Source organism: Xenia sp. Carnegie-2017, unplaced genomic scaffold (assembly GCF_021976095.1).
Source record: "Xenia sp. Carnegie-2017 unplaced genomic scaffold, XeniaSp_v1 HiC_scaffold_13, whole genome shotgun sequence".
Taxonomy (NCBI): Eukaryota; Metazoa; Cnidaria; class Anthozoa; order Malacalcyonacea; family Xeniidae; genus Xenia; species Xenia sp. Carnegie-2017.
This window is the reverse complement of record NW_025813436.1, coordinates 7,695,480-7,711,957: the sequence shown is the minus strand read 5'-3', so window position 1 is coordinate 7,711,957 and position 16,478 is coordinate 7,695,480. Positions and strand designations below refer to the sequence as shown.

At 34.5% G+C, this 16,478-nt stretch overlaps 2 protein-coding genes across 4 annotated transcripts; both read left to right on the top strand.

Annotated features, from left to right (window-relative positions):
• Nucleotides 1–2,709: 2,709 nt before the first annotated feature.
• Nucleotides 2,710–13,230, top strand: LOC124459560. 3 transcript variants are annotated; one of them, XM_047009022.1, is made up of 14 exons: nucleotides 2,710–2,861; nucleotides 6,487–6,639; nucleotides 7,952–8,020; nucleotides 8,361–8,429; nucleotides 8,737–8,793; nucleotides 9,076–9,215; nucleotides 9,521–9,592; nucleotides 9,703–9,810; nucleotides 9,888–9,986; nucleotides 10,053–10,167; nucleotides 10,458–11,360; nucleotides 11,474–11,500; nucleotides 11,643–11,911; nucleotides 12,244–13,230. In XM_047009022.1, exons 2-14 carry the CDS (start codon nucleotides 6,525–6,527, stop codon nucleotides 12,589–12,591), a joined length of 2,391 nt encoding a protein of 796 aa, XP_046864978.1. In that variant the 5' UTR covers nucleotides 2,710–2,861; nucleotides 6,487–6,524; the 3' UTR covers nucleotides 12,592–13,230. The 3 variants fall into 3 exon arrangements, with proteins under 3 accessions (XP_046864978.1, XP_046864976.1, XP_046864977.1); XM_047009020.1 differs by having other exon boundaries at nucleotides 2,711–2,861; nucleotides 9,521–9,625; XM_047009021.1 differs by having other exon boundaries at nucleotides 2,714–2,861; nucleotides 9,521–9,625; nucleotides 11,643–11,902.
• LOC124459562 (elongation factor 1-alpha) lies at nucleotides 12,853–16,473 on the top strand. The gene is made up of 6 exons (XM_047009025.1): nucleotides 12,853–12,915; nucleotides 14,258–14,445; nucleotides 14,522–14,701; nucleotides 14,798–15,245; nucleotides 15,661–15,917; nucleotides 15,997–16,473. The coding sequence occupies exons 2-6, from the start codon at nucleotides 14,302–14,304 to the stop codon at nucleotides 16,351–16,353; spliced, it is 1,386 nt and encodes a 461-aa protein (XP_046864981.1). The 5' UTR covers nucleotides 12,853–12,915; nucleotides 14,258–14,301; the 3' UTR covers nucleotides 16,354–16,473.
• The last annotated feature ends 5 nt before the right edge of the window (nucleotides 16,474–16,478 follow it).

Genomic DNA, 16,478 nt, shown 5'->3' with positions numbered 1-16,478 from the left:
AAGCAGTGATTGAGTAACGATAGCGACTACATCCAGGAAGATTGTCCACAAAGAATCTTATAAATTTACCATTTCTTATGACGACTGTGCAATGTTATTCTTTGTTCATCGCACGCACTGATCTGATAATAGACTGGGTATAGCTTCTATCGGTAGCCAAAGTGAAGCCTAATTATATATGCAAAATCCACTTCCGGGTACCACAAGAAATACAAATTACTATAGAAATGTATGGCGGATAACGTTTACATACAAGGATTTTCGAATATTTAAGGCATTTCGTGACCTCTTACTAATCTCAAACATCTGTCATGGATAAAACAAGTTATGTTAATCAATTTGACATCAAAATGATACCAATATCTGCAAAATATCGGCGCTCGTGTTCAATTGAAAATTGCGCGTGCAAGAATCGAATTTGCCCCATCGTTGCAAAGGCAGGATAATTCACAGCTCATTTTCCAAGTTCAGAGGCAGTAATGATCTAGAATGAGTTTTGATGCTTAAAAAATTCGTTTAGTACTTTTCTTTTATCATTTTTTATTATCTAGACATTGTTTTATGTAACTTTTGCCGTGACTTCTTTAACTGGGTACTGTTGTTGTAGGAACAAGACAAATTTACTAAGCTTTCTTTCTCTCTTTATTCTTATTTTCATTTCTGTTTTTATTTTATAAAAATAATACAATCACCACACCTTGCTGTAGCATTTGTATATAGCCATGAGTAAGTATGGTTGTTATTGACAAAAGTATCCAACATTTTTATCAATTGCAGTCTATACCGTAGCATCAAGAATTGTATTCCCATGTGGTAAACTGCCATCTGAAGTTAAAAGGACCTTTCTGTTTTACTGCATACTTGAATAACAATAGCTGTTGGTTTGAATCAAAGTACTCATTGTCTTTTAAAGATAGGAAAGCAGATTCACTTTAGTAATTTTTTCAACCAACAGCTTCTTAACAAGTAGGGCAGGTGATTGTCATCTAGGCTTGATAATCATCACAGTATATATTTTGTCTACAAACAGAAGTAATTTGTTTCACACCAACAGCTATTGTTATATCAACATGAAACAAGGCAGGATGGTGTTTTCAGCTTCTGATGGTAGTTTATTACATGGGAATACAATTTCTGTTGCCGAATCTTTGTATACAATGCAATTGATGCACATGTTATGTCAATAACAACTATACTCACTCATTGATGAAGGCCATGTCCAAATGTATTAGCAAGGCGTGGTGAATAAATTATATCTGTAAAATAATAAAGAATAAAGAGAGGAAGAAAGCTTAGTAAATTTGTCTTTTTCCTACAACAAGAGTACCCAGCTAATGAAGTCACGGCAAAAGTAACATAAAACAATGTCTAGATAATAAAGAATGATAAAAGAAAGGTACAAAACGAATTTTTTAAGCATCGAAACTCATTCTAGATCATAACTGCCTCTGAACTTGGAAAATGAGCTGTGAATTATCTTGCCTTTGCAACGATGGGGCAAATTCGATTCTTGCACGCGCAATTTTCAGTTGAACACGAGAGCCGATATTTTGCAGATATTGGTATCATTTTGACCTCAAATTGATTAACATAACTTGTTTTATCCATAACAGATGTTTGAGATTAGTAAAAGGTCACGAAATGCCTTAAATATTCGAAAATCCTTGTACATAAACGTTACCCGCCATACATTTCTATAGTAATTTGTTTTTCTTGTGGTACCCGGAAGTGCATTTTGCATATATAATTAGGTTTCACTTTTGCTACCTATAGAAGCTATACCCAGTCTAGTATCAGATCAGTGATCGATCGCACGTCATTCACGCGCACTCTCGTTTTATAGACTGGTCTTGGCATGTTCGTTTATGGCTTATCCTCTGTTGTTTTTGACGTATTTGTACTTTGATATGTCATGAGAGTAGTGTTTCAAAAGAGAGAGACAGCAACACTAATTATGATATGTAAATATATAGAACCATGTTGGTGAGATACGAAATAATTTCTTGCAACATGATTTGCAAAATGGTTTTGTCGTGATGATGAATTCAGGCAGATAGTAAAACGCAAATTTCTTCTCAAACGTGCATTAAATACAGTATACTTGGGATAAATTGATTCAAACATTTGTGCTAGAAGAAAGATCTCTCATGAGGAGGAAACAAAATGTGTGTATACATGTATGCACATACCAAAATTTCACTATGATTTTATTATTATGGTTACTTGTTCGCTATGATTTTACAACTGATCAAAGTCGTTGGAGGTTTGTTAACCCCACACATTTTATGGCACCATACAAGTGTATTTTTTATTCCTGACGACTGTAAATGCAACTTAACACAAACAAGTTCAACTCAATTTAGATATATATATATGCTTTAAAGAAAATTCCTTTTTGTTGAATAATTTGAGAATATAGATCTAACTATTTCGCAACGCTCGGTTGTAAATAATATCACAAACGACGTTGAATTGTGACGTATTGCTACGTTATGCACTAACCCGGTTTCTCTTTGCTACAGTTCGTATTTTTATGACGTCATTTCCGTTGCTTCCTGTACTTTATAGATTCTTTCTGTGAAAGTGTCTTAAACGACTGTGACCAACAATGAATTGTTGTTAAGGAAGATCAGGATGCTGGCATCCAACAGAACAGGGTGGAGTGATGATGTTATCTTTTATTTTCAAATATGCACGGGAATCGCCCTGAAAATCTATCAAGTGGAACCAGGAAATAAGTTGTTTTGTCTCCTTCAAAAGAAAGCAATGCAATTCCTTCTTCATTTGATAAGACGTCTGCTTGATCGTCGGTTTGAAGCGTTAAGATTGGTCACTTTGCCAAATTTCCTGCACATATATTGGTAAGTTTTGTTACAATTTCCTGCTTATGTATACTTGCCTACTTTTTTATTGTTATAAGTAGTTCGTGATGTATAATTCTGATGTAATCGTCACAGATTTATTTACATTTGCTTATTAAATGTTATATTAGGTCGTTTTTATGCCTAAGACCGATAATACGTCTGGGCGACTTAAGACGAATCTTTTTACATGTTTGTAAATGTAGATCGTCCAGGTTGGTATAGTCCTGAGAAGGACTGTTTTTGTTGTTGTTGACAGACGTTTTGAAAACCTTAGCGGTAGTCATCTTCAGAGTCAAATGAGGAGTAAACGTCAGGTTAGCCATATTTGTTATCTGGTTCTTACGTTACTGTATTGTGTGTACAGGAAATGTGTATTGTCATTGTGAATTAGTGTGAAGTGAAATATTTTTATTTTTAGTTGTGATGTTTTTAGTTGTAATGTGTGGGTGTCAATTGTGTATTGTCATTGTGAATTAATGTGAAGTGTAATGTTTTTAGTTGATCTTTTGTTTGTATTGTGAGTAAGTCGTTTCTAAGGTGCCGGTAATTGCTGTGATCTGTTCAGGGAGTTTGTTCCAAGTTGGTATACCAACTTTCTAATGTAAGCCGTTGTCTATAGTCAGTACTGTAAGTAATGCATTTTGTCGAGTCCCAGTCAACAGTCAATGTTGTGCTTTGTGATTCGGTGATGTTCGGCAATGTGATTAGTTTTGTCTTGTTTCTTAGTAGCTCGTTTGTGCTCAGTAAGTCTTATGTTTAAGTTCCTGCCAGTTTCCTCGATATAGGAGGCGTAGCAGTCGGAGCAGTTTATTTTATAAACTGCACCTTGTCGTTCGTTGGGTTGTTCTTTGTCCTTTATGTTTGTTAGTACTTGTCTTAACGTTGTGATTGGTTTATGTGCGACACGTATGTTGTATGGTCGTAAGATATGCGAGATAGTTTCAGACGTACCTTTGATGTAAGGTATCGTTGCTGTTGTCACTGAGTTGTTCGTTTCGTTGGGTTCGTTGGGCTTGTAAGTGTTGCGTTTGATAAAGTCAGAGTTATAGTTGTTTTTGTCAAAAACACGTTTGAGATAGTTGTTTTCGTTGTGTAGAGCGTCAGATGAATCACATATGATTTGTGCACGTCTTGTTAATGTTCTGATTGTGGTGGCTTTGTGTGTTGTAGGGTTGTAAGATGATTGGTCTAGTAGTCGGTCAGTATGTGTTGGCTTGCGATAAACTGTTGTTCGTAGTTTTTGATTGTCATGTTTTACCAAACAGTCGAGAAAAGGAAGAGTTCCGTTTTCTTCGACATCTTTGGTAAATTGTATGTAGCTGTTCTGTTTGTTGATGTGAGTGAGAAAGTCATCAATCTCGTCTGCATGTAGTGCTGTGATTGTGTCATCTACGTAGCGAAACCAAAAAGGTAGTGCATGTTTGTAAGTCGTGAGCGCCCGTTCCTCTATAGATTGCATTACAATTTCAGTTCTTGTTCCATTGCTGTTCCATGTAATTGTTTGTAGTGTACCTTTGTACTGGAAGTAAGTCGAGGTGAGGCAGAGCTCCAGTAGCTCCATAATGTCTTCTGTCGGTAATGGCAGTACGTCCGTGGTGTTTGTAATGAGGGTTTTTGTACAAGTAAGTGCCAGATTAAGTGGAATACTGGTGAACAGGGATTTCTCATCAAAAGACACTAGTATATAGTTGTCCGGTATTTGTATAGTGCTTAGTTTTTTAATGACAGTTTCAGTGGATTGTAACTTGTGTTTTGATTTGTTTGTAAGTGGTTGCAGTATGTCAGTCAAGTACTTTGAGAGTTCGTAAGTAGGCGAACCACAGAATGATACAAAAGGTCGCATGGGTATTTGTGGCTTGTGAAGTTTTGGTAGTCCGTATAGTCTGGGTGGTCGTGGTATCGAACATCTGAGTCGATAGTAAATACGTTCAGATGTTAGATTTTCTCATAGAGAAGATCTTGCTGTTAAGTTTGCGTACTAGTGATGGTGTTGGGTCTCGTTTGAGTTGTTCGTACGTTTGTCTGTCGTTAACAAGGGTGTCCATTTTGTTGAAGTAATCATTCCTGTCCATGACCACAGTCACGCGTCCTTTGTCTGCTGGTAAAATGACGATGTTGTTGTCGTGTTTTAGTCGTTTGAGTGCTTGTTGTTCGTCCTTTGTCAAGTTGTTGTCACGTATACAGGACAATTGTAAAGTGGAGGCTATCCTGCTTCTGATCTCGTCTTTGGTTCTCTCTGACAAGTCTCTTTGATACGCTAGGACAGCCTCGACACTTGATACTATCGTCTCAGTCGGGATTCGTTTAGGTGTTATGGAATGTTTTAGTCCGTAAGATAGTAGTCGCGTTTCAGCTTCGTCTAATGAGCGGGAAGAAATATTCTTCACCCAGTTATCGTCGTGTTTATGTCTTGTACGTGTTTTAGTTTGTTTTAAACGTTCAAGTTTTTGTTGTTGTTTGATTTGGTGTTGTGTCTCTGTCTTGTTTGCTCGTTTCTTTGCAATAGTTTGTATCGCAGAAAGTAAAGTATCACTTACTGTAGTTGGTATGAGTTCCTTCAGTTTGGAACTCATACCAACTTGGAACAAACCCCCCTGAACAGATCACAGCAATTGCCTGCACCTTACAAACGACTTATTCACAATACAAACAAACGATCAACTAAAATCATTACACTTTACATTAATTCACAATGACAATACACAATTGACACCAACACATTACAACTAAAAACATCACACCTAAATCACACATCACAACTAAAAATAAAAATATTTCACTTCACACTAATTCACAATGACAATACACATTTCCTGTACACACAATACAATGACGTAAAAACCAGATAACAAATACGGCTAACCTGACGTTTATTCCTCATTTGACTCTGAAGATGACTACCCCTAACGTCGTCGAAACGTCAGTCAACAAAAACAGAAACAGTCCTTCTCAGGACTATACCAACCTGGACGATCTACATTTACAAACATATAACGATACTCCCGGGTTCAAACATTAACTTTATTACAAATCTTTTTAATGCGTCTCTTAAATCGTCAAAGGAAAAAAAGACGGCCAAAAGACGAATTAACCGTCCAGACGACTTTAGCGTTTAATTCGTCTTGACAGACGAACTAAAGATAGATGTTAACTCGTCTCGATCAATTGATTTTGCCGTTTAGTTTTGAGTTAAGTCGACCCTTCTTTATGCTGGACGGTTTAAAGCTTAGACGTATAAATCGTCCAGACGTATTATCCGTCTTAAGCATAAAGACGGCTATACTTCGTGTGGTATATCTTGGTGAACGAACCTATAGCAATACAGCTTGTGGTTTCATTTCAAAAACACGTACACAGTTTAAAATATGTAGTTAAACAATAAAATTATACATAAGAATTAGAGATATCTCTCGCTTTGGATTTATTGGGAAATTTCTCCGTTGTTTTTACTGACTTAATGTTTATGAATGACAATTTATGGAACGGAACTTCTGTAACTATATTATACGAATTATTAAAAATGTCAATTTTTTTTAAGAAAAGGGAACCATTAACATAGCAAAGCTACATAAAAACTGTATACATCACACAGTATTTCTCATGAAAATCTTATTTTTTGTAGTCCTTTAAACGGTGAAAGCCTTAAATGCTCTGGAAACCATGAGTTTACATACGCTTGGTTTTCTGGTCATTTTATTACCTGTAATAAATGGATCAAATATCACCAGTTTAATAACGAGTTCCATGGCAAGGACAAAGATCTTCCAAATTGCAGGTATGCACGAAATTTGTTTAATACTTCGGTTTTCAATAGTAATGCCTATTACACATTACTTACGACAAATAAGCAAATGCAACTTTCGCGCAATATTACGGAAATTCAAAAGGATTTCCTTTCCAGCCATGTTAAAATGATGTAAATGTAATTAAAAGTACGTGTATAAGCAGGAAATGCGTTTGATTTTAATCACCTTTTACATAATACTTTTTAAATCAGTAAACAGAGAAATTTTACATTACTCATTTATCAGACAGAGTTCGATGAACTCTGTTGTGAGCAGTCAATTGAGCAATACTCTACAGATAATCGTCACTCAAATATTTTTTACATTTATTGAAGAAAAATGTATATTTTCTGTGTAGTTCATCCTAAACATTCTAACATGCTCCCTGCTGTCTTAAATATTTTTCAGATTTTACTTGTTGTCAATTAAGGTGAAGGATTTTTCTTTTCTTTGTTTTAAAAATCAAGTTGTATTTTTACTATATTCTGGTACAAATGAATTTTCTTTATCGTACATTTGACTCTTCATGGACATTTTTCAAAAACTCCGTAAAAATTGTTAAATCACTGTATGAAAAAAGGGAGAACCCAAAGTTCTATAGTTGCTCCCTTCGTATCCAAAAAAGTTTCGCGTTACAAATTTTTTTCAACGTGATCAATTTTTCCTTCCATAATTTCCGTCTTCCTTTCACCCGAATTCCTTCTTTTTTTCCACGAATTCCGGATGAAGAAAATTGCGAAGTCCACCTACGTATTGTCACCACCAACATTGTCGTACAATTTTTCAAAAATGCACATTCTTGCTCGTTCTTTCGATTCTGAAAGCATTGGAGCTTCAATTTTATTTTCAAGTGTGGATTGAAGACATATTGTACATATTCTTGCCTTATGCAAGGATCAAATTTGTATTTTACATTTATCAGATTACATTATATTTCTAGACAAATATTCCATCCATATACAACATGCGTTTTTGCAACCCGGTACATCATCTTTAGTCAGTAATTAACAAATATGATAGCACTAGTAATTTTACTTGTCTATATCTAGACTGTCTTTTTTGCAAATATTCTAGATTAAATTGCTCGATCTCTAACTTGTTAAGATTTGCACTTTTGTTGAAAGTGCCAATATTTCTTATTTTAAGACAAATTTTGATCAGTTTTATAAACACAATTAAAAATATTTTTTCGATGATAAAACATTATGATTTAGTGATCTTTACATATTCACATGATTATGATGATATGTCTTTATAATGATAGTGTGTTGTGATGATTAAATATTATAAAAAAATTTGCAGCCACCAAAACGGCAGTGAATCCAACAAATACAATTTTATCTACAACTACAAGTCGAACGGCCGCCGAAGGTAGGATAAACATTCTCTTCTTGTCGTGTTTAAAAATTAATGTTGTTGTCTATATGTTCTGGTAAGATTCTTACGAACATTGGAAAGCAAGCAACATTTTGAACATTTTGTTTCTTTGTATTTGTATTGTTAATTTTACGTTAAAATGTTGAAATGTGATGACTTAAAGAATCAGTTGATGGTGGGACAGTTGGGTTAAATTAACATTCGATTTTTGATGTGAAATACATTTTGACATTGTATGAAGTCATTGGTGATGTTTTTTCCTAAAAAGTCAAAAAAATAACATTTCTTATAGCTATTTCATTATAAAGAATAAATAAACTTTTAATAATTGCAGTCCCCCCAAGAGTCGGCAGAAATTCCACGTTTGCTTTGATAAATTTTCCTTCTTCCACACCAAATACAGGTACTGTAATTTTTTTTAATTTAGCTGTGATTGCTAGATAGTACAAAGAAATTTTTATGTTATATATTTTGGTTTATTCTCCTGCTTCAAATGTGTTCATATGTCCTGTAAAAAATATTATCGACCGTAAAATGAAACAAATTTTCTTCCTCGCATGCTTTTTATGTCTTATGCGGCAGCCATGATTAGTTTACCATTTTGTTCATATTTATATTCTTACTATTAAGCTTATGTTTAGCTACTGCATTTCAATACAATATCCGTATGCGTAATGAATTTTAACGAATCCTTGTGTGGTGATTTACAGATCTGACAGGGAAGGTTGTATTTCATGATATTGTTGTCATAGCGGCGATTCCAACTGGTAAGTGATAGTATTTAATTTCTTTATTTAACATTATAACATTGGTAAAGCTAAATACATAAATGTTTGCATGGCCTAGTCTTAGTAATTTCAAAACAGTATTTTTCATTTCTTTACTATCAGTTTTCACTGTAATTGGGTAAGAGAAAAATGGACATAACAGGAACATTAGAGATGTATATAAGAAGTATAATTCAATAAGCAGGACTAATTATGTGAGCTTGCTACGACATTGATCTAGACTTATTTTCTGATAAATATACGATATGTACTTTACTAAAGCAGGTAAATTGAAACAAGATGAGTCAAATCTGCCTTTGATCGTTGGAGTTGCTGCGCCTGCTGTGGTTATCGTATTGGTGATTATAGTTTTCATCTGGTTTGTCAACAAACGGAACAAATTGCGTAAATTGCGTTCACAAGTAAGTTGAATACGCTCAATTTGTGATATTTCACATTTGTAGTCACCTTATTTTTTCAAAATTTTCTTCTGTTTTTCTAAGATTTGTGTCGAGTTATTCAGTTTTACTTCAAAATTTTAACCCGTAAGGCAGCGGTATATTTCTACGTCTAAAACCTATTACTCAATGATCACATGATCAAAAAATAGAAAGTTGGTTGGCACTCGATTATCTTTAAAAGACGAAAATTTACTTTACAGTTGACAGCTATATAAGTTTGCTTTTTTTTTAGCCATTGAATAAGTGTTTTCTTTAAATATGTTAAGGTTACAATCTGTTACGAAAAAGGGGGTCCTGATAGAGATTCGGCATTGGACAATATAGAAGAAACATTTGACGTTAGTAATGATAGATGTTCGATCACAATTCATGTAAGATTTAAAGTATAGTATTTCTCATTTTATGTTCCATTTTGAAGTATGGACAATAAATTTGTCTGATTGTACAGGAAGAAGTTCAAGTAAATTCCCGAAGAGGATCCCAGAAAGACGTATCGGAATGTGATTCCAGTGTGAGTGATCCTGAAGACAGTAATGACTTTAACTCGCCCACATTGGTAAGGCTTATGGAAGTGAAGTGATCGAATTTAATTCCATTTTAAAACATTGACTATATGTTTTGATTGATGTACAGGAATTCCGCTCCAGAAGTGGATTTCAAAAGAAGACACATGAAGAAAATTCCATAGTGAGTTATATTGAAGAAAGAGAACACAATGACGTGTCCACATCGGTTAGTGTAATGCATATTTCTTTAAAATATATGTGCTTGTCGATTTAAAGTTTGGTGGTTTTGTAGGAAAGCGATGATCATAACTTTGATTGCTCTGAAAAAGGAGTAAAAACAGCTCACCAAGGTTTACCAAAAGGTTACGAGTTTTTCGAAAGGCAATCTTCTCGTATCTGTAAAACAGGTGAACACGGTTTGAAGCTAAAACAGTTAGAAAGTAGGCTTATAAATTCATTCTATTTATCTCAACCAGTATTGAATTTCTCTATGTTTGTGGAATTCGCAAATTTTACAATATATCAATGAGAAGTTTGTTGGAAGCATCAAAGTCACCTTTGCATCTATAGTTTGGTCGTCATTTAAATAATATTGCGATTTTATGCTACCCAAAGCAGTTGAATTAACCTAATTTACAGCGCAAAAAGTTTAAAATCGTAATTTGTAACACAAACATCAATTTTTATTTCTTTCTAGGTACATATAAAAGATTAGAAAGGGTGGAAAAATTAATCACAACAGATGGTGGTGTTGTTAATTTGGAAGATGTTGAGTTGAACGTTGGTACAGAATGTCTAGCGAAGGATACGAAGATAGAGTTGATCAAAGACAACAATCCGATACCTTTTCAACATTTGCTTGACTTAAAGCTGGTTGAAAAGGTTTTCTGTGTTATAAAATGCCTTCCAAATGGTTTGAAGTTCTTAAAACCTGCAAATTTGAGCGTCAGAATCAAAACGACAAAACTAGTTGAAGAAGAAACCTTCGTACTTCACGGTTCATATAGCGTTGATATGAGGATGACTGTTTGGAGACTAGTAACGAATGAAGTTAACATTGATATTCTTAAAGGAGAAATTAGTATGAATATTGAAGGATTTTCTTTTTACAGTTACATACAAGTGAAGTTCCCACGTCTCGCTTGTGCTCTTAGTCATTTGAATCGTTCTTTCGTCGCTCGTGCGTACGTCCTGTATCGACGTTTGCCAGAGATGAACACCTTAGATATTTCCGTGATCTTCATTAGCGAGTTTGTGGACAAGAAAAATGAAAAAGACATAGTCCAGTTGGCTGATCATTGCAATGAAAATTTTCATATTGGTGAAAGGGGAGTGTTAAAGCGCGTAAAGACACGCCGAACTTACAAGATATCTTTGGATTTTCCTGGAAGAGAAAAAACATTTGAAAATTTTAAAATGGATGAGTCTCAACTGGATAGCAGTGGTTTTGTTGTTGATTGCTTCAAGGGCCTGGTAATGAATTTTCCCGCCAAGGGATATGTGAACATAAGTGAAATAAATCCCAATGATGGTAGTGAGAAGTTAATATGGAAACTAAACGTTTGTGAAGTCGGCACAAATCCCGGACCTGAACTTTTAGGTACGCTATGTTTTTATCCATGAGAAGAGTCTCTAAATGTGAAATTGTAAAGATATTTACTTAGTTATGAGAATAATTTCATGTTTCATTTTAACTCAAACTCTTTTTTTCAGAAAATCCAGTTGAACCGCATCCACCAGGTAACGTTTTTTCCAACTTCTAATACTTACTGACATGTGTTTTAAATGCTGTCTCATTTTATCAGATTTGATTAGATTTGAGTCTAAAATCATCTTCATTGTTAAGAGTATGATGAAAATTTTGCTACTTTTCATTTACTAGATGTTTTAAGAAAGAATTTGACACATAGGGAAGTCACTCGAATCAGTGAGATAATTGCAGTAGACTGGGACAGCCTTGGTGGTCTTTTAGATATCCCATATAATGAACGAGACGAAATTCGACGGAATCACAGTGACTATCCAGACAGTTTTAAAAAGGCTGAGAAGATACTTGCTATTTACAACGAGCAACATGATTTTAGTCGAAATATGCTGACGAAATGTTTCGAAGAAATGGGTCGTGATGATATCCCACTTGAGGTAGAAGAGGTATTTTGTTTAGAAATTTATTCCCATCTGCTGAAACAATTATTCTCGGGCAATAAAGTCTAGAAGAATTGAAAATCAAATTAAACTTGAAAACAAGTTATTTTCAACGTTATTATATCGTCTGTATTTATACGCAAAGAACTTGTTTCACACAAAACTTCCTCTTCCTCTGTTTTTTGAATATTCTTCCCTTCCTTAGCTCGTTGTCTTCTTGTAGTTTAATATATATTTTTGTGTCCAGTATATATCCAATACGTGTTTAGTGCATCATTGAAACTATCATAAAGCATAGACAACCTTATAGCTCATCTTACATTTCGTGTTTTTTTAAGAATGTTGATTCAGAAAGAATTACCGAAAGCACTAACGAAAGCTTTCTTGATGATGACGTAACATTACGTCACACTCGATTAAGCCCGCGTGAAACATATCGGCTTAGCAGACGCATTGGAGTAGACTGGGATAGTCTCGCCGGTCTTATGGATATTGCTAACGAAGAAAGAAATAACATTCAACGCAACCCTATTTACCAAGATGACTTCCAGAAGGCTGAGAAAGTATTGTCAATGATCAACAATAGAAAGAAATTTTCACGTAAACATCTCGTGGAACGTTTGAAAGAGATAGGAAAAATTGATTGTATGGAACCGATCTTGACTGGTACATGGAGAAGTATATGACAGCAAGATTCTTGCCTTGGTGTTGAACATTTCACTTCAATTAGGTGCATCTCGAAAAGAATTTTAAGACCATTCCTGTTTCCTAATGTATGAAAAACATACATATATTTTTAAATGAGTTTTTGTAAATATGGATATTTATGATAAATCTGCTTTATTTGACCAGCAGTGATTGAGTTAACGATAGCGACTACATCCAGGAAGATATTAAGGTCAGTAGTAATTATTCTCTCTAATGACATCACGTGGCATGGACACCTTGAATAAATTGTGCTGCAGGCCATGTGATCACCCTTTCTGATTCTCTGTGTCTTGCTGCAGAAGGTATTTTTTTTCGTTTTAAATCCGAATCAATCTCACCAAACTTACGTCTGATATTTTGTATTAAAATTTTCAATCGATTGCTGGATCATTCCTCCTGTGTTATTTAAGTCGTATTTGCTTAAATAATCTAATTTCAAGCAAGAGTTAAACCAAAAACATTTACTGTTGTGATAGCCTTGTAAATTGTTACAGGATTACATAAAAGCTATTTTGTTTTCAATTGCTTCCTTGGTCTAAACGAAATATGATTTATATTTCTTGATGTATTACCTTTCTCATATTTAAAGCAAAATGAAGACATTTTGTAGTTTTTAAGCCGTTGTTTTGTCTCCTTTCTCGTGTGTTAATTCATAAGTGTTTGAGTATCGTTTCATGACGTAGCCATTGTGTTCTTGCCTTTGATTTTTATTACTTTTAATATCTCGTGTTTGATTCAAAACGTGTTTCTTACTTTTGGTTTGTGTGATTATGAATTTTCAGCGTAGTATTTGTGTCTCGATAACAATGAAATAAGGGAAGCGCTTATTGCTGAACTTATAGTAAAATTTGCTTAATGTAAACCGCACTTTCATCGGGACAAGCAACTGTGTGAAATCATTTATTAACAATTTAACATTTCTCTTAAAGTTGATTTTTTGTTTTTGTTTAATTCTTCACATTTGACGCGAATTTAACGAATTTTGACGCGAATATTAACGACATGTGCTTATGAAAATGTCTTCTTACTTAACAATGGCATTTGTCTTGTCCATTTTTTTCAATCAACCTAACGTGTCTTATTTCTGTCTGTGTTGTTTGATCATTTGCATACATGAAATTGAACTTCCTACAGCAGAAGATATTTTTGAAAAGATTTGATTTGTGACATGCAATCCTGGAGTCCTTGTTAAATGATGAAAAATTCTTCATGTTCCAATATCTTTAAAATATCTTGTGCCCTCGTCTTAGGAGAGATGTTTTTATTTCTTGAAAAGTTCCCATGTTATGATATTCTGAGTACAAATAATTTTGTTGTTTTAAGAGCAAGGTTCGAAATCTATATGCTCCTGCTGTTTTGAATCATGAAATCTATTCAACTGATAAACTCTTCTGCTTGCTAGAGCTAGGAAACCTTGTCTGAATGTAGCTGAAATGCTCAATTCTTGACTTGCAACCATTCTCTTGAGATTTATCAAACAATGTTGCACGCCCACATCAGCTGGTGCCAACAATAACACTGATAAAATATTCTTTTGTATCATACCACGAGCATGGCTGAATTGCAAGTCAAGAATGATTTCAGATATAAAGATATGATTTAGTAGTTAAACAAACTGAATACTTTGCCTTATATCATTTGTAGATTATTCAACTGGTATAGTTATCTACTAATTTAAAGCTCCACTAATGGGGAAGGAAAAGACTCACATCAACATTGTTGTTATTGGTCATGTGGACTCTGGTAAATCAACAACCACAGGTCACTTGATCTACAAATGTGGTGGTATTGACAAAAGAGCTATTGAAAAATTTGAAAAAGAAGCAGCTGAGGTAATTACTTAAGTTAATGTTTATTTAAAGATGAAGTTCTATGATGCTCACAACTTAAAATTTGAATCATTCATAGATGGGCAAAGGCTCCTTTAAATATGCCTGGGTATTGGACAAACTTAAAGCTGAACGTGAACGTGGTATCACCATTGATATTGCATTGTGGAAGTTTGAAACTACCAAGTATTATGTCACTGTCATTGATGCTCCTGGTCATCGTGATTTCATAAAGAACATGATCACTGGAACATCACAGGTTTGCTGACTAAAGTATAAGGCATTGATGATTTTTTGCTTTATAACATTTTTCTTTGTTTTCTTTTAAAATGAAGTTCACATTTTTTATATTTAGGCTGATTGTGCTGTTTTGATCGTAGCTAGTGGTGTTGGTGAATTTGAAGCTGGTATCTCCTCAAATGGTCAAACCCGTGAGCATGCTTTGTTGGCTTATACTCTTGGTGTGAAGCAGATGATTGTAGGTGTGAATAAGATGGACAGTACAGAGCCTAAATATAGTGAGAAACGTTATGAAGAAATCAAAAAAGAAGTTGGTTCTTACCTAAAGAAGGTTGGCTATAATCCTAAGTCTGTTGCCTTTGTACCTATTTCTGGTTGGCATGGTGATAACATGCTTGAACCCAGTGATAAAATGCCTTGGTATAAAGGATGGGCCATTGAACGCAAGGAGGGAAATGCTTCTGGTAAAACCCTGTTTGAAGCACTAGATTCAATTCTTCCCCCATCACGTCCAACAGACAAACCTTTACGATTACCACTTCAGGATGTTTACAAAATTGGAGGTACGTAATCCTTTTAATATTCAGTGGATTTATTTTTGAGACAAGAAAATTAAAATCATTCATTTTATGACCAAAGTGTCCATCGGAAAAGTCTTCTACATGTACTATCATGAATGTATACCATTTACAATTATTTCACAGCTCTAAAAAGTTTAACATGCAGTATCCATACAATGTGTACAAGATTTCTGTTCTATTTGTTTTTGAAGATTGAGAAGATTGATGCTTAGTTTGATTCATTTAAAATTATATCATATTTCATCTTTAGCAGATATTCACAAGCAAGAGTGAAAATCAGTTATACTGTTTGTGTTATGATTTCATTCTGCTTTTTGGCATTTTCAAACAGCAACGGTAAATGGTCAACAGTAATTAAAATTGTAAATTTGAATTTGTGTTGTGCTTTTGTTTTAAGGTATTGGCACTGTTCCTGTTGGTCGTGTTGAAACTGGTGTTTTGAAACCTGGTATGGTCGTCACATTTGCCCCTGCAAATTTGACAACAGAGGTGAAGTCAGTTGAAATGCACCACGAAAGCTTGAGTGAAGCTCTACCTGGGGACAATGTTGGTTTCAATGTTAAGAATGTTTCAGTTAAAGAAATTAAGAGAGGAATGGTAGCTGGTGATAGCAAGAATGACCCTCCTAAAGGAGCTAAGAACTTTACTGCCCAGGTTAGATATATGTGACAACTACTCTCAATTATGTAGAGAAAACAGAATTTAAGCTTTAATCTTTTCTCTTAAATTTTAGGTTATAATCATGAATCATCCTGGTGAAATCCATGCTGGCTACAGCCCTGTTTTAGATTGTCATACTGCTCATATTGCATGCAAGTTTGCCGAATTGAAGCAAAAAATTGATCGTCGTTCTGGCAAGGTTACAGAAGAGAACCCCAAACATCTTAAGAAGGGTGATGCTGGTATTGTTACCATGATACCATCAAAGCCAATGTGTGTTGAAACATTCCACCAGTACCCACCTCTTGGAAGATTTGCTGTGCGTGATATGAAGCAAACTGTTGCTGTTGGCATTATTAAGGGTGTTGAAAAAGCAGAACCCACTGGTGGCAAAGTAACTAAGGCTGCACAGAAAGCACAAAAGAAGTAATGATGGACCTTTTAGTGTCAATTAGCTGTTGTTGAGAATGTCAGCATTTCAAGACAATGAAAGTACTTTTTGAGTGTAATAAATGCAATAGTTAATAAATGTTAATGAACATATCTTAAACATGG